General features: G+C 38.6%; 2 protein-coding genes across 3 annotated transcripts in view; both read right to left on the bottom strand.

The window, feature by feature from the left end:
• The window catches only part of grip2a (glutamate receptor interacting protein 2a), a 44,799-nt gene extending 40,270 nt beyond the window's left edge, over positions 1–4,529 (bottom strand). Inside the window, exons 1-3 of one of the 2 annotated variants that reach the window (XM_030138115.1) lie at positions 3,951–4,529; positions 1,103–1,183; positions 184–319 (exon numbers count right to left, since the gene is read on the bottom strand). In XM_030138115.1, the coding sequence (XP_029993975.1) occupies positions 184–319; positions 1,103–1,183; positions 3,951–3,990 (257 nt within the window). In that variant the 5' untranslated portion in view covers positions 3,991–4,529. Of the gene's footprint in view, positions 1–183; positions 323–1,102; positions 1,184–3,950 lie in introns of both variants that reach the window. The other variant, XM_030138114.1, reaches the window with a different exon arrangement.
• An 8,975-nt stretch (positions 4,530–13,504) lies between these two features.
• On the bottom strand, positions 13,505–17,038 carry rpl32 (ribosomal protein L32). The gene is made up of 4 exons (XM_030138164.1): positions 16,926–17,038; positions 16,142–16,242; positions 15,869–16,050; positions 13,505–13,667 (listed from the first exon to the last, which is right to left on the bottom strand). Exons 2-4 carry the CDS (start codon positions 16,235–16,237, stop codon positions 13,538–13,540), a joined length of 408 nt encoding a protein of 135 aa, XP_029994024.1. The 5' UTR covers positions 16,238–16,242; positions 16,926–17,038; the 3' UTR covers positions 13,505–13,537.
• Positions 17,039–17,086: the final 48 nt, after the last annotated feature.

A 17,086-nucleotide genomic window follows, 5' to 3' on the forward strand; every position in this document is an offset into this window, starting at 1 on the left:
AAATTAGAGCTCTAATTATTATTAACCATTAAGATATTCTACTATAACAGCATGTCTTTAATCAGAGTCTTCTGAGTGATCTGGTTAAACTTTGTAATGCGTACCAGTTGGAACAGAATACAACGTCCAGATGGATTAGTGTATTTGGCAGGTTTGAACCACATTGTAGAGCAGAGATCTCACCTGGCAGCTAGCCCACCTGGCCGCAGGTTTGACACTCTGGGCTTGCCGTCCTTATCAGACCCTCCAGAGATGGTGAGGCCAAGGCTGCTGCCTTCCCTTTTCATCAGGTCCACGGTGGTCACTCCTCTGTACTCGTCTGCTGACAGATACAGAGGCACAGATCCACAGTCAGCATTAGCGTCCGCTTGACAGAATCACCCGGTCTGAGAGGCAGTGAAACACTTTTTCCTTCATCTTTTCTTCCTCCTCTGAATCACTCACAGAAATCCTCTGTGACACATGGCCACATACTTTCTTTTCTCACTTTACTGTCGTTTTCTTGTTACTCTAAATCTCTCAATCTGATTAAATCTTTCTGACACCTTGAGGAGGAAGAGGAGGAGGATGGAGTCAGTTTTATTAATAACACACTAAATACTGACAATGGATGGAAAAAAAAAAATCAATGCATCCATTAAAAAAGAAGCTTATTGAAAATTCTGGCAGGCTCATCAGGTAATAAATTGAAATCCAATTGTATTCTAAAGTGAAAGAAAATGACTTTGACCTAACTCTGATGGCTCTGTGGCTGCATTGTGCTACCAGACGACTGTACTCGGTCTCATTCTGTCTTGTGGAGGGGTCTGCATTGTGCTGCGCTGTTAAATTACAATATGAAGTCTACGGAGTGTGATTTAGTGCCAATGACAGGTATGCCACACAAGCATTTTTTCCAGATTATCTAAGCGTTTATGTGATTTTCAAACAGTGCAACATCAAACAAAACACAGGAGACACGCAGGTCTTCATACACACTGTGTCTCAGTCAGAGTGGGCAGGACTCCTCTGCTTTTACAGAGATGAATTGGGCCCAGCAGCATGAATCAGACAACAGATAAGAAAACAAAATGATGTAAAGTCAGGTTTGATTGTATTGTACCTGAAAGGCTGCGCCTCTGGGAGCAATGTGACTGGTCAGATGGTCCTGACTCCTTACTCCCCTTTGAGTATGGTCCTTCATCTGAGGAGACAGCAAGGAAGTATGGAGGTGATGTTAGGAAGCAGTGTGGTGATATAATCTCTGCAGCACAGGGCTAAATGAAAAAGACCATCCTCTCCACATCCTGACAGCTACCAAGATGTTAATGCCTCCTGCTGCACCCTAGGTAACGTGGGGGCTCTGGGAAGGAAGTAGCATTAAACCACACTGGTCAGAAATTGGCTAACTGAAACAGAGTGCACCTGAACCTGGACCTGAAAGGTCAGTCCACTTTGTTTCCATGACAATCCAATAAAAGGGTCAAGTGCTGAAAATAGCTCATCTCTGTCTGTAGCCATGGCCCTTGAAAACCATTAATTTAACACAAGAATACATTTGTGGCAAGTCTGATATATGCGGCTACTAAAGCATGGGAATTTTCCTGAAGGAACAGCATGCGGTTAATGGACTGTTCGGGCATGGAGAGAAAATCATCATTTTCATGTCATTTACAGCAGCTGCTGCAGAAACTCAGGAAATGTTCAATCTGCTCTGCAGGGAAAATGTGGCATTTATTTATTTCATTTAATTTTATTTTATGTTTTTGCCCACAGTGGACTTGTTTCTGACGCAGCACCAGCCAGGCCTCAGATTAGCAGAACCACTGACTGGCCATCTGAACCTGAATGCAGCCAAACAAGCATGTCAGCAGCCACAGGGATGAGAAACCTGACTTGGCGCTCCTTCTTTAATCCTGTCCACTGCGGATTACCTTTTTCAGCCGTCCTGCACAGTGATTGTACATCACATTACATACCAGGAGAAGAGCTGTGCCAAGAGTGGAGGGGGCATGTTACTGCTTTATACTACATGAACTGATGAACTTACACAACTGAAGTCATCACAATCTTAACACTTCACTTTTCAGAGCTGCTTTAATGCTACACTACACCTCTTTTCTTTTAAACCTTTTCAGAACTTGTGTTTATAAACTACCTAGAACACACTGAGCACAGATCTGCTAATACTCAACTGTTCTGCTCATTTCACAATGCTATTAAATCTGATGATTTAACAAGCCGAATATTGGAATGTTTTCCTCCTTTCAGGTAGCTGGGGCCACTGGTTAGTGTGATTATTACCACGCTAACTTAGGGACTTAGTTCTAATTCATCTGTTGGCTCTGGTTATTAGTAAGATTATTCATTCATTCTTATTTTTTAATCCAACAGTTTGGACTTTCTAGTACTACAAAATAAAGTGAAAAAAATCCCAGCCTTGACCCTTTTTCATGGATCTGTTTAGGGTGTATACTTGTTCGGTGCCTTACACTTCCACAATTGTTCATGAGAATCAGTGCAGCACTACCCTGCTAACAGACAGACGGACATGTGGATGGACAAACAAATGGGAGTGATCACATAACCTCCTTGGTGGAGGTAATAAAGGTCAACAGAAACAGGATCTACTTCATTTCGCTCCAGAGGTCAGAAGTTACATCTGACATCATTTAAGGAGTAACAAGCCTGAAAGTATATCATTTTGACATGAGACATGACATTTGAGTTAGTCCAGGGTGGCTTTTTCTTTTATCTGAGCTGATTTGTAAAGACTGGAGTGACCGAAGCGAGTGCTCGGAGGGCTGCCTTCTCTCTGCCCACATCTTTACACATCTGCCCAAGTAAAGATGAAGCCTTGGGACAGCTGAGGGGCATAGATCCTCAAACTTTCTGACCTGAAACCTTTGGGCAGACCCTGAACACAAGGAATAAAGGAGAAACTGCATGTGCACATGGCTGCATGAGTCAGACCCCAGTCACACAAATATCGTCACTGGAATTCTATATTTTAATAATGATGTACGCATTATGCATATGCATTGTATGGTATTTCACACTATTTGATCCACATCCTTGCACAAATATCCTGTTCGGTAGCTGAGAGGCACAAACACACATACACAAAGTGAGTGACACATCAGAAGCGCATTAAGCTGGGCAAAAGCCTTACAACCATGAGACTCCTAAGGGCCCTGACAGTCCAGCAGCTGTCATTGCAGTCAAAAGGCAACATTAGCTCTGGGTTATGCAGACCCAATGCACTGCACGTGACTGAACACTACTGTACCATCAAGCCATCCCCCAGCTATCCTCCTCCAGCTTAAAATAACCATCACTCACCCTAACGTCCAGAATTACCATCAGGATGGAGCTGATTAATAAACAGCCTCCACAATGAACCAGTGAATGTACCGCTGAATCTGCTCGTCTTTGAAAAGGAAGTTTATAATTGGCTCAGGGATTGGGTTTGCCAAAAGATCCACATTTAGAAAACCTTGATGCATTGCTCTGACTAAAAGAAATTACTACGCTCCTGCATAAATATGTGGTGAGTTAATTAACTCCTGATTTAGGGCATTCACTGGATGACATCCCTCTAATAACCAATCAGAATGTAGGTTAAATATGGGGGCGGCACTGACAATGACAATGAAATCATAAAGCTATTTTCAGATGGAAAACTTTATTTATAAACTGGGCCTTGCCAGACCCAGTTTACATTTCTATATCTGGCCCCGTTATCCAGTACACTGACACTTACATCTCTTACAGTGACTCAAAGTAAAAAAAAAAAAGTCTATTGCTAGGGAATGAATCAGTGAACGTTTTAGCAGAGACATTAAGGTAATCACCCCTTCAGACGAACAACATGCTAAACTAAACGCCATCCCAGGTATTCACTGGCCTCCTCTTCTACCACTTGACCCCCCTGACTCTGCATCGCAAAGATCAAAGCGTGGTGCTCTTACCAATGCAGCTCTTGGCATCTCTCCTCAGACCACACAGCATGGCTCTAGTTAAGTCACACCCACAAAATAACCCTGCAGATCTCTAGTACCGGGCAGAGAGCTCAAGTTCCACCTGAAGAAAAGATGTTTGACTCGAGAGGCCGAGTCTCACCCGCTCAGATAAAACACAAACACCATCTTCGTTTCTTCATTCCTTTGCTCCAACTCCAGCCTTATCAGCCTTTAAACCTTGTTTGTAAAGTCCTGAGCTCCTCCTTAGGACAAATTCTGATCCTCAGATGGTCTCGTTTTCCCTCTCTCTCTATGTTAACTTAAAAAGAGCTCAGAATGAGGTGATTCTTCTTAATCCTTGGAAAATATGAATCTTTTGTTGCTTCTGTTGATGCGCTTCCTCTCCTCTATGAGACTCAAAGCAGGGAGGTCAGGCTACATTCCTTCTTTTACCATCTTGCTGTGCTTCCATTTTTGAGCTTCTCTTACTAATCGTTAGTCCTTTTTCTGGAGGATTTATCATCTCCTGTTCACACACTCACATGAGCTCACACATAACCCTTCTCTCTCAAACAGAGCTGGAGTGAGTGTGCTCTCTCTCTCTCTCTCTCTCTCTCTCTTCCTATGCCAGAGGGGTTCAGGGAGGCAGGCACACACGATAGTCACTCCCTCCCTCTGCACAGACACACACACAGTCACTCTTTATCCATTCCACTTCCCACCAAGTCCAACACCCTCCATGTGCACATCCTTAAACCCACCCACCCACCCTCTCTCTCTCACACACACACGCACACACACAAGATTAGACGTGACAAAAATGCACACACCTCACAGTCAACTCTCTGCACAATTAACACCACCTGCACAGTGATTATGTGTTTCATCCCTGCAAAACATCAGGACAAAAGCAGTTGTGTGTTTGTCACATTCATATTTTGCAGAGCTGCTGTGTACACGAGGCTAGTACGCATACTCAGAATTCCTCCGTTGAACAGCTGCCTGTCATATATAAAGATACCATGCAGTTGTTAAGGACCAGTCTATAATGACACATTCAGCTTTAATCAGATTGGGATCATAAATAGAATTTGTACTTATTATATTTTTATTTGTAGGTTTGTTAGAAAAAGGCAAATGTGGACCAGTATTTAGTACATGATGCATACAATCCAGGCTGTCACTGCAAACACTGTAAGAGTCATGTCAAAGCGGAGACAATCGACGGTGATGCTACAGAGAAATATAATAACAAGAAAAGTAAAGATACCTTATTGTGAAAGATTTCCCAATTGAACCCATAAAGACCCAAACAGCCACGACGACCATAAGCATCTACTGATCTAAAATGTTTAATAACTTCTGAACCACTAATCAATGCATGTAAATAACTGGTATAAAATGCAGTTTGTCATCTTTTCATGGTCATCAGATATGACCCATTTGGACGTTCAGAGGCTCCGTAGTGAACGTGGAAACACTGTCATCTTCTACAACATTGATTCACCAGTAAAACCCATGGAGTTTGATCAATGACAGTGGATGGAGAGACTTGGTTTATGTTTAGTTAGTGATATATTTTACAGAAAAAGTCACTTTTCTTCGGTTTTCTCTGTTTTTGATACAATAACCCTCAACTTTAATCTGAACTTTTATGAACATCTATATGATCAGTGAATTAAATATAGGAAATTACCTGATTTTCACTGAAAAATTACAAAATACAGATGATTATGTGATAATAAATTGTGATAAATCACTTAAGAAAAGTTAAATATAGATATATATAGAAAAAAAAAAAAAATTGGAACTGTCAAAAAAGTAATATTGGGTCTTTATGGGTCAAGTTTGACCTGCTCAAGATTGGTTTTATTTTCAACATACATAAAATAACATGGTTCTTCCAAATCCCATTTTAGACTCATTATTCCTCTTTAAGAATGTAAAGAAAACATTTACCATGTGATCATGTGACAATGTGTCTGAAGCCCCACATCTTGTATTTCCCCCTCAGGGTGTTCAAAGGCCCCTCTGTTAATCCCACGTCCCAAGACCTAAACACACTGTGGGACTAATGGGTCTGCTCACTGACCCACGTCCACACCTGTTTCACCATTTGTTGCTCAGACAAACTTCGACGCCTGCCACTTCCTGACCCCCACCACTAACAAACACCCCTGTGGCCTCTCTGATCCTGAACACTTCATTTATTTGGGTCACTGTGGACAAATCCTTGTTATTAATGCCAAGAAGCAGGTAGAAAAACTATAAACTGTTTGAGTGTTTCATCATCAGAATTCTACTCTTTTCTGACTGCTTTAACAAGGTACATTAAGTGATAATAAACAAACATTCCCATTTTTGTAGCTGTTGCTGCAGGGAGCCTAATTAGCCGACTCTTTCAGTGGACACAATACTCTTTGGTGTAGATAATTTCCTCTGAGACTTTTGTCCCTAATACCCCATTTACAATGTGTGCGAGCATAGTCTTTCAGAGCGAGACTAATTAATTTCCAACAGAATAAAGACAAGTGGGAGACAGAACAATGTGTTGGCCAGATACAGAACAAGGCAACAAAATGATGAATAGTTAAAAATCAAACTGACCGTGGATGGACACTGATATACTTATATACATAATATCATGATTTCATTAAAGGCTCAAAGGTGAAAGAAATGAATGAAATGTGACTATTTTTAAGTATATTTAATTGATATTAAAATAAGTAGAAGGGCCTGAATCTCTCCATCATTGATCAAACTGACCACACTGCCATCTTATGGTGATCATATTCAATTGCAAGTGAAAGTCCAAAAAAGAGAAATTAATATTTATCACCGTTTTATACACAGCCCCTAACTTGTATATTCTTACAACTGTACATGTCAAAACAAGCCACCATGTCCACAAGCTTCTCAAAGCGTTGAAACAAACGGTAAACTGACCAAAAGTGTTTTATTCATCTACTAAATTACATTTTAGAGGCAGATGTAGAAGATGCTATTGCTATTAATAAATGTACTTTTTAAGAGCTGTATGGATTGGTTTTGTTAAACACTGGTCTTGTTGTGCATTAAGAACACTTTGGTAGCATGATGGTGCAAGGCATTATTTACAAGTGAAGAAGAAAAAAGGTATCCTGCACACTGTCCAATCAATTTGCAAAAAAACTTTAATATAAGATAACAACATTTCAGCCCTCTGAACCTTTTTCCAGCAGAGATTTAAAAACAGCATTGACAATACAGGCAAATATATGGCCTACCCTGCCAGAGGTAGCCAATCAGGAGCTGAGCAAACAGGGGCCACAGTCAATCATACAGCTGCATCCAACTAGCAGTGATTAAGAAGCTCTACCTCAGACCCTTAAGTAGCAGGCAAGCACATACATGAGTGAAAGCCCATATACGGGCCTCTCTGTAGAACAGAAAAATAGCTATAAATTCATATATACACAATAATACACAAATTATACAAGTAAAGAAAAATCTTATATTGTGTATATCATTTTTAAAAAACATCCTAACAGTGCATGGAGAAGAAAATGATAATAATGATAACAATAGTAAGACCATGCCTGGTGTCATAGTTACAAGAAAAGGGTCAGGAAAGGAAGGTCATCCAGGGCTTCAATACCTGACGATAGAAGCATGTTATGATTAGCAGATGATGAGACATGAAGACATGCCACTGTTACGGCCCCTGGGGTCCTCTTGGGGGTGCTATGTATTCCAGCTCTTGTTTTCTAACAGGCACCTGATGGGGAAATCAGGAACACCTTTGGCGCCCAGGAGTTCCTGTCCTTAAAGAGTCTGCCTGTAGAGCTCACTCTTGCTACCCTCACAGGTCCTTGGTTCTTCAGCCCTTGGTTTGGTTATGTTGCATTCTTGTGTTAAACTTCATTTATGGTGTGTTCCCCTTCTTTGTTGTGGCCTCCGAGCCAGGTCATAACACCACTTATCACAAAGTGCTAAAGTCACAACATATTTAACAGGAATTCATCATTAAGTCCTTTTGGAGATAGTATTTGTAGAGTGAAGATCCAGAATCTCTCACCTCTCTTCAAGATATGGTCGTGATCACCACCACGGACTGGTGGTTTGACCAGTTCAAAACCATGAAATCGCAGTGTAGCGATGTCATGCTTGGCCTTCTTAAAGTGTAGGGAAGCACCAGAAGCAATTATGGCCTTGAATGAGGAACTAATAAATTATGACTGGCATGACGTTTATGTAGATGATGTTAATGATTCATATAATGCTTTCTTAGACATATTCCTGATATTGTACAACAGACATTGTCCTGTGAAAGAATATAGGCAAAATTTTAAAAAGAATAAGAAACCATGGTTAACTAAGGGATTGGAAATGTCTTGTAAGAAGGAAAACAAGCTTTATAGGGAATTTCTGAAGCACAGAACGAAAGAAAAAGAGAATAAAAATAAAAGATACAAAAATAGATTGACAGCAATTATAAGAACACATAAAAAAGCCTATTATGATAAGTTATTAGAAATACACAAAAATTATATTAAAGGTTCTTGGAGAGTGTTAAATGATATGATTAAAAAAAGTAATAAAAAATAATTTTGCTACATATGTTGTTAAAACTGGTGACACTGTGGTGGAAAATATAGAGGACATCGTGAACATATTTAATGATTTTTTTGTTAATGTCAGTCCAAATTTGGCAAAAGATATTACCAAGTGGGAAAAGGATGATAAAACCTTTGATTTTGCCATTGAAAACAATAATTCAATATTTCTTGGTGGAGTTTGTGAAAGTGAAGTGTTGGAAGTGGTCAGGAAATTTAAAAATAAAAAATCTACTGATAGATATTCCATTGATATGTCACTCATAAAACAAGTGATAAATAGTATCCTTCAACCATTCACGTATGTATGTAACAAATCATTTCAAACAGGCACTTTTCCAGAAAATATGAAAATAGCTAAAGTGATTCCGATTTATAAAAATGGTGATAAGCACATGGTGTCAAAATAGACCGGTGTCACTGTTACCACAATTTTCTAAAATTCTTGAGAAACTGTTTGTAAAGAGGTTAGATGACTACATAGACAAATATAGGATATTAAATGATCATCAGTACGGATTTAGGAAAAACTGATCAACATCTTTAGCAGTAATGGAATTTGCAGAAACTATAGCAACAGCGGTGGGTCAGAAACAACATACTGTTGGTGTTTTTATTGATTTAAGGAAAGCATTTGACACAATTGATCACTCAATATTACTCCGGAAATGTGAAATGTATGGTATAAGAGGTGTGGCACAAAACTGGTTAAAAAGTTATTTACAAAATAGGTCTCAGTATGTATCAATTGGAAATACAAATTCACAACTTAGAAAAGTAACATGTGGGGTCCCACAAGGTTCAGTTCTGGGACCCAAGTTATTTATACTTTATCTAAATGATATTTTTATGGCATCTAGTGAGTTAAAATTTACAATATTTGCAGATGATACTAATTTGCTTTATTTGGGAGCAAATATGAAACAAATATTAGAAACTGTGGAAAAGGAATTGAGCAAGTTAAAAAAATGGTTTGACGTTAATAAGTTATCACTTAATGAAGATAAAACAAAATTTATGGTTTTTGGTGGTGCTAGGGGAAATGATGATATAAAACTGAAAATTAATGAAATTGAAATTGAAAGGGTGTATGAAACAAAATTTTTGGGAGTAATTATTGACCATAAACTCTGTTGGAAACCACAAATAGAATATATCAAACGCAAAATGTCCAAGGCTGTTGCGATTCTTTATAAAACTCGAGACTTGTTAAGCAAAAAATGTTTGCATATGTTGTATTGTTCACTTGTAATGCCATATTGTCATACTGTGTGGAAATATGGGGCAATGTGTATAAAACTAATTTAGACCCGATAATTAAACTTCAAAAAAAAGCTATTAGAGTCATAAACAAAGCTGGTTACCTCCAATCAAGTAATCCACTTTTTGTAGAATCTGGTTTACTAAAATTTTTTGACATTGTATATTTAAAAACAATGGAATTTATGTTTCGCGTTAAAAGTAAAAACCTTCCTTTTTGTATTCAGAAAATTTTTAAGTTAAGAGAAGGACATTATAATTTAAGAGGGATGTTTGTGTTTGAAAAATGTAAAGTAAGAACAAACGTTAAATATCACAGTGTTTCAGTTATTGGTGTCAAGCTATGGAACGAACTGAAGGATGAAGTGAAATTGTGTAGCTCGCTGTTGAGTTTCAAAAAGAATTTAATTTGTCAAATTATGAAGGGCTATGAAAGTAACATGATTACAAAATAACTTATTACACTGAATGTAGTATAATTTAAGTTTAAGTATTTATCTGCTGCAACTTAAGGTGTGGACTTGGACTAAGGATGTGAATAGGAGAAGCAGAAATAAGCCTCTGGCTTCAGCTCCTTCCTTTTTCAGTTACAAAATGTGTTAATTTTATGTTTGTTTTTTTAATATGTAGGTGTTTTGTTTTGTTGTTGTTGTTGTTTTTTTTAAATATGTATGTGTTTTGTATTTTGTATTTAACTGAAATAAACATTCATTCATTCATTCATAGGGCAGCTGGTGAGTTTTGGTCTTGCCTGCGAATGACGCTCATATGTTCACTTATTCTCACTTTTAGTTTCCTGGTGGTTTTGCTCACGTAACATAGACCACAGGGACATTTTAACATGTACACAACATGGGTTGAGTCACAGGTAATCACACTTCTTATAGGAAAATGTTTTCCTGTGTGTGGGTGGCAAAAATGAATGTAGGACGTTCCGGACTAGGATGTTTCGGACTGCACTTTTTGCAGTCCCTAACCCTAACCCTCGAAAGGCCGAAACGTCGTAGGCCGAAACGTCCGTCCACCGGAAAAAATATGCGACTTTCGAGGTGTTGTTTCACTGTGCACAACTGCCACAGCAGTAGTTACCACTGGGAGGAGGACTCACAGAAACTGTGCAGGCTGAGGTGAACCATTATGTGTAAAAATTTCATGTTCCAGGTAATCTGTAAGATTACGGTCTCATTTCCGTGGGCAAAACCACTAGAAAACTATTTTTCCGTTCTACAGAGAGGCACGTATATGGGCTTTCACTCATATATGTGCTTGCTTACTATTGAAGTGTCTGAGTTTCCACAGTCTTATTTATCCATGTACTCAATGAGCCTGTTTATCACCTGGGTAGAGCTTCTTAATCACTGCTAGTTGGATGCAGCTGTATGATTGACTGTGGCCCCTGTTTGCTCAGCCCCTGACTGGCTACCTCTGGCAGGGTAGGCCATATATTTGCCTGTATTGTCGATGCTGTTTTTAAATCTCTTCTGGAAAATGGTCCAGAGGACTGAAATGTTATCTTCTATTGACATTTTTTGCAAGTTGATTGGACAGTGTACGGGATACCTTTTTTCTTCTTCACTCGTACCTCATGCTACTATGCACCTGTCCTCTGAAGACTTAAGGTGTGCACCAGCCTCCATACCTTGTTTGCAGGGCATTATTTAAACATAATTACCACATACTTCTCTCACTTGCCAGCCCATGTAAAATTTTCAAGATCCACCACTTTTGTTACACTTGTAAAGATCATTGTATTAGAGGAAAAGATACAATAGAAAGATTTTACCTTTACCTTCTTTATAAAAAGTCCTATTTATTTATTTTTTACTTTATCAGTATAGTTTAGATCAGGGGATACATAATGAGATGACTGTTGAGTAATGAAATACAAATAAAGCTAAATATAATTTTGTGAACACCACAACTTTGTTTAGCCTCCAGATTTACAGTGTTAATGATATAATGTGTCTAAAAGTCACTTTTCATGTAGGTTTTACCTTTGGATCTTCCCCTGATGATGCCCAGTCGACATCTGAGAGAAAAGGAGAACATCCTCCTCTTTCCTGCAGACCGGCTGCCTTTCCTCAGGGAGTCCGTCTGAGGGAAGACAAAGGAGAACTGCTTGGGAGTGAGGTGTCCCTCTCCAAATACGATCCTTGAGGACATATTCATTTTCTGATGCGTGAAAATAGAAAAAACGAAAATCAGATTCTGTCTCCTGTCTGCCTATTGCTATCTCTTAGACTTTGCCTCCACTGCTGGTCTCACTGTTCCCATACTCTCCTCCCTTCCTGGAGATCTTCCAGTCCTTTCAGGTGAGGCCAGTCCTGAAACAAGTACAGGCTATGAGAACAGGAAAGATAAAGGTCCAATACTGGCTGTTTTTTCTACCATCATTGGGAGCTTCCACGTTCAAACAGCCACAAGCTGACTAAATAAATGTTGTGTTTTTGCTTCTCTGGCAATGTCAGTTTTACATGAACAGATGGCAGAGGGCTCTGGGCTGTGGGGCACAGCTTGCCTGCCAGAATGCAATGGAAACTTTCTCTGCAGGAAACCAGCTCTTAACATTGCAAAACAATATCAAGTGGCCATTTCAAGGCAGTAACTTTTGATGGGATTTTATTGGCTTTATTGACACAAAGAAGTTTGGAATGCTTTGTTTGGGATTAAAACAAATATGCAGTTTACTACTACCAAACTGACATCTTGCCATCAGTTGACACTTTGGAAACCTCCATTTTTCAAGTTTTCTATTGGGTACTATTTTTTATTTCTAAGTGTCACATAGCAGACCCATGTTTTTTATTTTGGCAGCTGGAAAGCTATGGATACTTTTTTTTTTTTAAACTTCTTTTAAAAAAAAGTTATGAAAAATCAGTGTTCATACCCATTATGTAATTCAAAGTATACTTGCATGCAAATTGGAACTTACTGTATGGTGCTTTATTGAGCATGCTCTTCAACTGTTGTGTGAATTTGATCTGCAAAATGAAAAATAAATTGAACCATCCATGCTCTAAAAAAGCAGTAAGTGAACTCTAAAGTACACTCACAAAAGCTTCCCATGTTTGCATCATGAAAAGAATTCAGTGTTTTTTACAGTTATGTAGCTTCCATTTCTAATATGGGTCAACACTCTACTTCAGGCATATTGCTCCATTGTTCTGCTGCAGCATCCAGTCATCTGGAAGGAGGTGAGGAATAACCCTGTTCACCCAAGGGATGAAACCAGCTCTATTGCCACTGGTGTGGACGCCAACTCATGTAAGTGGTTCCTCATTTGTGATGCCTGGTGACAAGTATTGCAACTCCTCCCAAATGCCACACTCACAAATGAACTTCACCACTACTCAGTCCCTAGACTTGACACCTGTTCTAACGGTTTCCTTTATGAAACCAGTTTTCTTATCTGCTGAAAATTTGAATGTCAGTGATGCTCAACATTTTGTAGTTGCACAATAACTGTTCTAAACTTCTCAAACATGTATTACAGCCTCCACTAACAGCTGATGTAGTCAACATTTTCCAGGAGCCAATGTCATGGTTCAAGTGCAACTACACCTCAAATGCACCATCCTAATCAGCCTTTGTTTTTATCAGCTGGACTGTAACTTTGATCAAAATAGTCCCCTCCCCCCAATTTCACCCATAATATCAATCAACAACCCCGCTGAGAAACAGTGAATTACAAAAACAATGACTCAGGAGTCTATTTTAAAGTATTTATTGTGAATGAGCAGTTTATTCGTTCTCCTCGCTCCTGAGCCTGGCGTTGGGGTTAGTGATCTTGATGGCCAGCTGAGCTGCCCTCTCCACGATCAGCTTCCTGTTCTTGGAGGAGACGTTATGGGCGATCTCTGCACAGTGAGTCCTACAGAGTAAAACAACAAAGGGATGTTTAGCTCAATGAAATGAAAATATAAGAGCAGCATTAAGAGTAAGATGGCTCACTGTCTGACAGTTCCTTTGTGCCAACTCAATTCATGCCACGATAAATGAAGGAGTTACACAGATGATTTACAGTAGAGGTAGGTTTGACAGATGGACATTTACTCTTCAAGCTGCCATATACCCCAAACCTTTTTCTTAGATGTCATTTTGACAAAGTCAGAAAACTCTGGCACATGTAAAATGATACCTGTATTCTGTTTTGTGGATCTTGCGTCATATCTTTTAGAGATGCCAAATTAAAAAAAAAAAAAAGTACAAAATGTCTATTTCATTTCTTGAGTTGTTTTAGGGTTAAAAATAGAGTACAGAATCCAGTTCCAAGCTGCATAGGGAGATAAAACTGTTGAAGATAATTACAGCTTAATCTCAACATCTCATTTCATTAAGGTATATTCATATTTCAGAATCATTCTCTGCAGGTTTTAGTGTACTGTAAGTGTTAACAGGTGGTGCAGTATGTTGTGAGAAGTTATGACTGTCATACCACTCATTTGTGCTTTAATTTCCACATTTATAAACAGAACAAAACCTTAACTTTCAACCCACCAGAACACTGTGTAATGTCCTTAATCTTTCAATTACGGTGAATTCTGAGAGCCACACTTATACCAGTTTATGGATCTTTTCAGATCATCAATGTGACACTGAATGAAGTGTCCACTTGCGCATAAGAACAAGACAGTAAGACACTGAGTGGCAGCATTTCCCCAAGGTATTAGATGAGGTTGATGAAAACCTTGGGAAGGTTGTGAAAAATTAAATGCTTACATGGTGGATTTATTACATAGTGGTCTGGAGCAAAGAAAATAGGTTGATGCAACACTTTTATACAAAGCAAAAACTACCTTAAGTAAATGTAAAGACTCAGGAAGTGCCCCCCCCCAACTTTCAAATTCTGGTGTTTAATTTTAATGCCAAACCTATAGACATGCATGTTATGTTATTATCAGCAAAACCCCTCCTCAGTCCTTAATCATTTACCATAAAATCTTAATTACTCCCCTGGTATATTTAATGCTTTATAATAGGCATTTTAAACTTAGAAATTAAGCTGTTCTGGACTTGTTTTAGAGCAAGAATATTAACACTTTGGCTATACCAAACCTCTCTCCTCTAACACAAACTGGACTTTGCAAAAATATACATGTCAATCTGTTAAGTTCTAAACAGTATTCAACACTTCACACAAAAGTCTGCTTCTTCAAATCAAACATTCTCAAGTGAACCTCAGCACAGTTCCACACTTATGACTGTTATGTTATTTTATTACGTATTAAAACAACAGCTAATATTCAGGTAGCTTTCAATTAAAATTTTTGTGGCACCTTTGACAGAACTGTCTACATGTTTTCTGAGGCATTGTTTACTCTTGATCTTACAATCATACAATTTCTTGAAGGGAAACAAACAGGAGTAAGAAATGAGAAATAAAATCTTATGTTGAAGAGGTAGGTCCATACAATCCTTTCACACCTCATAAACATTTGGGCCATGAATTGCAATCACTGCAATACAAAAAACAAATCTGTAAAGTTGTAAGAACCAGTGTCAAGTAAAGTAAAAAATTTGGGACAAGTACAACTTCACTGCCTGCTACATTGGTCAATCTAATACAAAGTTACGACGCTAAAGAAGCTGCAGTTAGACATGAAATGTAGGTACAAAGTAGAACATTATACTTCAAGCCCAAAGTTAAAAAAAAAAAAAAAAAAAAAAAAAAAGCTGTACTCTTTTCTGAACTTCAGATAACAGTGAATCTGACAACTTAAGAACCCTTTATCACATCAATTGATTGGACATTGTGCTAGTGTTTCTACATAAATTTGCAACATGTTCTAAAATTTTATGTTCCAAAACATGTGCTAGATACAAGCTGAGACCAATAAACACTGCACAGAGAAAAATAATTACTTCTCTCTCTCAAGAATGTGCCGATGCAACATGTGAAAAGATGCTCAAGCTATTTTATAGATCATCAATGGCTGCATTTAGTATTATTTACAATTAATGTAATTAGTATTAATACACTTTATCCACATTCTTACTCTCCTTTGTCAGTTCTTTAAAGATAACTAACACATGTGCATGCTGTACGAGTCAGTTTGCACACAACCAACTTACTTGTTGCTCATCATGAGGACCTCAAGCTCCTTAATATTGTGCACCAGGAACTTCTTGAAGCCAGTGGGCAGCATGTACTTGGTCTTCTTGTTGCTACCATAACCGATGTTTGGCATCAACATCTGGCCCTTGAACCGCCTGCGGACCCTGTTGTCAATACCTCTGGGCTTACGCCAGTTTTTCTGTTGGTAGAAACAATGAGATTTACATTGTATACCTGCCCTATGAAGTAAACACAATAGCCAACATCTGAATTGAAAAACTGATTCTTACCGCAATCTTCACATATCTGTCAGACTGATGGCGAATGAACTTCTTGGTTCTCTTTTTGACAATCTTGGGCTTTGTGAGTGGCCTGAGGGCTGCCATGTTGACTGCAAAGACAAAACAGAGACAGATTTATTAAATGTACACGGTATAATATTAAAGCGTGCCTATTTGCTGCACTACATCACAAATGCCATGTACTGTACAAAAACCACTGACTACTAACCAACATACACTGCTGCTTTCCGTAAGCGTTAATATCTTGCAACTTGTTGATTGTAGTTAGATTAATTCTCACTAGACAGTCCTTACAATACTTGTAAGAGACAGGTTATAGCTTCAAATGAAAATGCTTTATTTCCTACATGAGCCTCCGTGGAAACGTACCGTCTCACGTTAGCTAACATGGCTAACTCCAATGCTGTGTTCAATGTTTATCAGGTTAGCCGTGCCAAAATTACACTCAAAGTTCAACTTCAACTCCTGACTACAGCAAAATGTTCAGAATATTTTAATAGACACTGAACAATTGGCATACGTTTAAATGTGTTTATACGAAAGCCACGTTGTACAGCGGGCTAATGTTGTAGCCGCATTTCATGAGAAAAATCAGGCAGCCGGTCAGCCAATGTAGCAGCAGTGCCTCGTTCCAAAATGATACATTGCTCACAACAAAACGGTAAATTTTATTCTATATGTGAAGAATGGATATCTTTGATGGGTAACCCACATCGGGATGGCCAAGAAACGTATAAAATTACTAGGATTAAGGTAGATTGTATGAACTCACCCGCCGATGTAAATCCAAAAGGGACTCGAGCAACGGCGGAAGGACAGAAAAGGACTTCCGAGGTTGTTGCAATGGCTTATGGGTAGTGTATTTCCATTGGACTACAAAACCTCTGTCCGCATGATGTTTGTGAGATTTTTTTGCTCAATCCCTGAGTTGTT

The sequence above is a fragment of the Sphaeramia orbicularis genome, chromosome 7 (assembly GCF_902148855.1).
Source record: "Sphaeramia orbicularis chromosome 7, fSphaOr1.1, whole genome shotgun sequence".
NCBI lineage: Eukaryota > Metazoa > Chordata > Actinopteri > Kurtiformes > Apogonidae > Sphaeramia > Sphaeramia orbicularis.

Excerpts from the sequence above, each read along its gene's own strand:
- rpl32 (XM_030138164.1), bottom strand. The coding sequence starts at position 16,237 with ATGGCAGCCCTCAGGCCACTCACAAAGCCCAAGATTGTCAAAAAGAGA. Across the intron at positions 16,051-16,141 it reads ACAGATATGTGAAGATTGCG|AAAAACTGGCGTAAGCCCAG; the intron begins GTAAGAATCAGT and ends TTCTACCAACAG. Across the intron at positions 13,668-15,868 it reads GTCCTCATGATGAGCAACAA|GACTCACTGTGCAGAGATCG; the intron begins GTAAGTTGGTTG and ends TTTACTCTGTAG.